General features: G+C 32.6%; 1 protein-coding gene across 1 annotated transcript; it reads left to right on the top strand.

Annotated features, from left to right (window-relative positions):
* Positions 1 to 3159: 3159 nt before the first annotated feature.
* Positions 3160 to 3838, top strand: LOC134263907 (uncharacterized; the record flags this gene model as incomplete). The annotated part of the gene is made up of 1 exon (XM_062746266.1): positions 3160 to 3838. A coding segment is annotated over one exon (679 nt), but the record flags the coding sequence as incomplete, so codon positions are not given.
* Between the last annotated feature and the right edge of the window lie 2538 nt (positions 3839 to 6376).

Consider the following 6376-nt stretch of genomic DNA (forward strand, 5'->3'; position numbering starts at 1 on the left):
ATGAAAATAATAATATGTTAAAAGAGAACAAAAAGTAAATCAATGTCAAATATGAAAATATTGAAACCTGGAAAGAAATAGTAAATTAAAAGAATAAATCAATTTTCAAATATATAGATATTTTATTTCAAAGTAACCTTTTTATGTTCTTTTCTTAGAAAAAAATTCAGATGTTTTAAATATTTTACATCAGTTGTTTACATTTTGAATTGTCTTTAAATTAAAACAAATATGAATTTAAAAAAAAGTAAAGTATAAAAAACCACACCACAAAATAAAATATAACGGATTTTTTGATTGAATTTTAACTACGAAAAAATCTCAGTCTGGTTAAGTGAACTGAAAATCTTTTATCATCTCCAAGCATAGGTATCTGATGTACATGTAATTTCATTGCCAGTTGAATCTGTCTACGAAAAATTTCCATTGCCTCTCTGTTCAAACTAATCCCATCTTCACGCCAAATGTTTTTATTTGAATTCATTAAACCCCTACATCTCCAAAATATGACATTCTGAGAATTCCCATATTTCCTTTGTAGTGTGTTATTTATGTCAAAAACAGTAGAATTTTACTTTCCTGGATCCATGGTTCCACAAATCATTTGCCTAAATAGACTTTCAATAAATATTTTCTGAACCGAATCATTTCTTAACAGTTTTTCAATAATGTTTTGGATTCCTAACACTATATCTGACAGAGAAGATGAATATATATCTTTTTCTCCCACTGCAGAAACACTTTTAAACCAGTCTTAAACCATTAAAACCCAAAAATGTGTTTAAAATTGTATATTTATTATTTTTTCTAGAGTAGGGTTAGTATCAGGCAGTATTCCTCCCCCGCCAGACGGGTGCAGACCAGTGAATACTGTTTGGTGTTGTGTTAGATTAGGTTAGGAAAATATTTTTTTTAATATTGCTAATTAAATTATAAATTCCTTTCTATGAAATTTTTTATAATGTTATTTAATTTTATGTCAATTTCTTTCATTTGGCTGTAATATGTTTATACATGAACAAAAGATTGACTAGGAATAATGATAAAGTATCTTTATTAAAATAAGTCTTTTTTAATTTTTTTTTAAATTTTCTTTTAATCTTTCGGTCATCTTTCGGTCCTTTGACTTTAATATTTTTCTAGCTGTTCCAAAATTCAAATCATGGCTCTACAATTAAGGAGGCCTCCACGTGGCTAGAGCTGGGAACATAAGGAAACTATGAATATTTTCCAGGTATTACTAATTTAAAAGGTCTTTATTAATTTATCATTATTAATATTAGTATCAAAATTATCAAATTCATATTTTCCTTATGTGTGTGCTAACGTCCTTAAAATGAAAATTTGTATTTTAAGTATATTACCATTTCATATCAACATTATTTTAAAAAAAAAGATTATATTACAAAATCATTTATTTTACAATTTGATAATGAAAGTCAAGAACAATTGAGCATAGTCAAGGTTCAGTGTATATATACACATGCCCTGCCAGAGGGGGGTTGGTCAGACTAGCTGAGAACAGGTGTTTGATCAAAAGAAGTTTATTGTCAACTTGACCAAGTGTCAACAGCTGTGTATATATTGCATGTACACACACAGGGGTGCCTCTCTATCCCAGTACATAACAACACAGCTAGCTGATGTGTAAATAATATTCTCACCATATTCTCATAATACCCACTTTACAAGTGTTTGCATATGCAATTATGCACATTTTATTCATTTTCATGTATCTTTTTTATTTCCTGGACCTGGATTCTAATAATTTCATTCTAATGGATACATATTGCTCTCTAATATCAATGAGTATAATTTGTTCTATTACATGAACAAAAAAATTATAAAAAAAAAAAAAAAAAAACCTCTCCCAAATAAAACAGAACCAAAAAAAAAAAAAAAAATTACAACAAGTAACTGGAAAATAATAATGAATGCATGAATACTGAATTTCAAATATAAATAAACAATTGGAAGAAAAAGAAACCAAAACAAATACCTTTGAAATTAAATAAATTAACAACTTAAATCACTTTATTCATTAATTTATTTAACTTAATTTTATATTATAAATGATTGGAATTTTAAAAAAGGAATTTATTAATTATTAATTGCCTAGTTAAATTCATTTAAAACACCCAATCAATTAGTTTTTCACTATTTAATACAGCAATCTCTATCAACAGATTAAATCTCAATGTTTTTATGTAACAGTACACATCATCTATACAAATATTTTCAATAATGATTTTCGATATAAAATTCTTTTTGGTAGGTACAAACCAGTGTGGATAAAAGTATTCAAGTAGGCCATGAAATAAGTTCATAATTTATATTTTATTTCATTTAGGAAATATGTAAATATTTAATGCGTCATTTATATTCTTAACTTTCCTTTCATATATTTTTTTAAAAATAAAAATCATACATTATATTATTCACTTTTGATCAAGATAATGGTAATGATTTTCACGGATTACTCTAAACGATTTCAGCGATCGCGATTTTAGATCGGGTGTGGTGTACGGTATATGAAGACAAGAAGAAATGGCGCCCGATTTCTGTCGACTCTGAGGTAAAATTGGCTATAAAAATTTACGGTTATCAATATCATTCATTTAAACATCACCTTAGGGTTTTATGTACCCCATTTCATTCAATTTTATGGGGCTTCTACCACTTTATTGGGGCTTCTACCCTTCTGTATGGGTATTCTCCAAAAAACGGGGGGCTTCTGGAATTTCCAGTTACCGCTCAATCAGAGGTGTCCGTAAAAGCCGAGGCAATCAAGAAACTCGCTGACATCGTGATATCTGAAGCTGATATTGGACAAAAATGTTCAATTATGATTCACAATATGCAACAAATAAAGCGAACACAGCATAAAAAGTCAACTTGCTAGCATAGAGAACTATGAACCTTATTGTCAACAATCAATGATTAGGCCGGTAAAATTTCTTTTATTCCTAAAGAAAATCCATATCCTGATGATCAAGGACACTCCAAAAGTTAGACAGCACTTCCTGCTGTCCCTAACCCGGGAAATCAACATAGGGGATGTGATTCAGTTACTGAGCGAAAACTAACTCATAGAGACAGGGAGAAGACAAATAAGAAATGAAAGTCTGCTGAAACTGATTCTAAACCTGTGTTACACAGATCTATCACTGTAACAGGTGTTTATGACGGTGTGAGACACATTTCCTGTGTTACGTCAGACCGGGCTTGGGTCTGTGATTGGTATGACAATTTCATCTTAGCAAAAACAAAAGATGAAACACTAGATACTATATTTGATGGATATGGAGCACACACAGTGACCATAAGAGGTGAACTTATAATTATAGACAAGAGATATAACATAAAACTATATGAAAATGACAGGGCAAAATCCACATTGATAAAGCAGGTAGATCCATGGTATCCTTGGTGTGTATTCCGCTCTCCTATCAATGGGGATCTTTTGGTCGGGATGTATAAAAATGATCCTGTAGAAAAAGCCAAAGTAACCAGATATAGCACCACAGGACAACACATACAGACCATGCAACACGACAGTGCGGGTCAGACGCTGTATAAGAGTGCTGGGGACATCACAGAGAACCGTAATGGAGACACTGTTGTGTCTGACTCACGGCTTCGTGCAGTAGTGGTGACTGATCGTGAAGGTAGTCACCGCTTCTCCTACACAAGACCGCCATCAGGAGAAGAAATATATCCATGTTCAATCTGTACCCACGCTCTGTCACACATTCTGGTGCGTTATGCTTTCAGTCATACAGTACAGATGATTGACAAGGACGGGCGGTTTCTGTCATTATTACTTACACCACAATAGGAGCACCATGGGTTTTGAGTTATAATATTAAAACCCAGCTTCTCTGGGGTGCATTTTGTAACAACAACAACAACAAAGTTTGTATATACAGATATATAGAGAGAAAGGATAACCTGACATATGATTTTAAGTAGGTCATTTAATGTGCTCAGAAATTTATACAGACTCCAGGCTTTTTGGAAGTTTTTTTAAAAATAGTTTAATAAGTACAAACATAGGCATATAGACTTATTTGAGGGGTTATTACAATTTGTAAATAAAATGTACACATTTGTGTTCATACGTACAGTAGCTGCAACGTTATTGTTGAAAACCTTCACGAAGGATCATCATATTGCACGAACAATTCTTCACGATTAATACACGATTAAACTTTTTACACGAACAATCCTATACGCAATCGATTCCACACGTTACGCAGTCTTTCACAACTGCGCACGATTCTTAGTCAAAAATAGTTTAAATGTTTACGAATTCATATTTTCAAATCGAAATAAGGCTTCATAGTAATCGAATTTTCAATGAAACATATATTGAAATAACGAACAGTATCCAAGATTAAAAGTCCGAAAAACTATATAAAATAGGAGCAGAGCAAACAAGGACCTCCAAAACATCAGAGGTTGGACCAAGTGCCACAGAGGAGTGTGCATCCCCTGCTGACCTGCTGACCGGTAACTCCTGTCGTGTGCTCTTTTTCATGATCCGTAAATAACAGAAAATCATCACGTGACGCATTTCATTAGATTTAATATATGATTAAATTAAACAAGCTAATTCAGAGAATTTGTGTCCCCCGCTTAGGGAAAAAGTCGGATCCCTCTGACTGAATTTGTAGAATTATTAAATGTATACATGTATACTGAAGCAAATAAAATACATGTATGTCAATATGCATATAAAGATTTGATTGCTTATTCTTTATTATGTGTATTGAAGATTCTTTTTATATGGATGATTTTATAAATTCATAAATTTTTCATTTCACATGCTGAATACTATCATTTAGTAAAAAAAAAGAAAAGTATTTTTTAAAAAAAAAGAACGACCGTGATTCGATCCCGGGACCTCTCACATGGGAAGCGAGAGACATACCACTGGACCACGGAATCGCATTACACGGGATGAAGTATATGCGGAACTGAAGTCACATACAGGTATATATTCATGTTCGGTATTCTCAAAATTTTACACAATCCATGTTTGATTTATTTAGCCTATATTAAACAGTTCTAATAGATGTAATAAGAACATAAAGTCCGCCGAGAACCTGTTTTTAACGCAGTAACTCTCCTCATGCCCCTGTGTTAAAAATAGCGACATGTAATACTATAAATACTAATGAAGCAAACGGGGCGGGGCACTTTGAGAGGGGTGATAGAGGTCCTAGGGAGTTTTGGTATAAAATTACATTGCATAAGCTCAAAATCTTCTTGAAATATCGCCCGGAAATTATAGAGTTACACACAGAGAGAATGTATATTAATTAAATTCCTTGAACTTTGACCTCAAAATCAATAGGTGTCTTCATTAGACCACAGGGAGTTGTTATGTAAAATTTCATTGCAATAGCTCAAATGGTTCTAGAGATATCGTGTGGAAACGAAAGTGTAATAACAGACAGAATTTACTTATTTATGACCTTGACCTTTGACCTTTTGACCTCAAAATCAATAGGGTTCTTTTTTAGTCCATAGGGAGTTGCTATGCTAAATTTCATTGCAAAAGCTCAAAGGGTTCTCGAGATATCGTGTGGAAACGAAAGCGTTACAGACAGACAGAAAGACGGACGGACGGACGGATGGACAAACCCAAATTATATCCCCCACTTTTCAAGCGGGGGAAAAAAGTGAAAAGTTTAACAGTACCCTGGGGATAATTAACTGCAATTTCTCATAAAAATCTATAAAGTTAAATCTAAACCTTGAAACGTGCTGCTAGATTCCTACATTCCTATCACAGAAATGATTATTCCACTCTTTTGGATGATACCTTACTCCTACAAGTAAGAGCCTCGGTTAACATCCTTACGCTCCTTATGTACCTCGGACTCTTACATCCGAAGGCCTTTTTCTAACGAGCTCGTTTCGCCTGAGATTTTGGCGGAACATATGATTAACTGTTAACAAGTAATTTTCCGGTATCTACATGTTTGCATGGGGTATGAAAGTCACAAGAAATCATAAAATCCATTTAATTCAGTGTGCATTATTGTTCATTAATGAAAATTGTCATTATTCCAATTTGTCACCAGAAGTACTTTCGATTTGACTTCACATTAATTTTGTGGATTGCTAGTCAGAAACGAAATTTTCGTTGCGTTAAACTAGTTTCGTTTCGTCAGAATTTCTGCATTCCATTCCCGAATTTTAAACAGACGATTTGTTTCAATTTCTGCTTAGATTTAAAAAATAGGGGATTTATTGCTAATACGAGAGATTAACAGTGTTTTATGCGTAAGTTTAATCGTAAATAGTGAGTATTTTATTATTTCGTGCCATTCGTTAATATACAAAGCCTTATTTTTCATCAAATAAC

The sequence above is a fragment of the Saccostrea cucullata genome, unplaced genomic scaffold, assembly GCF_032062105.1.
Source record: "Saccostrea cucullata isolate Sc308-1 unplaced genomic scaffold, CSIRO_AGI_Scuc_v1 ctg11099, whole genome shotgun sequence".
Classification (NCBI taxonomy): Eukaryota; Metazoa; Mollusca; class Bivalvia; order Ostreida; family Ostreidae; genus Saccostrea; species Saccostrea cuccullata.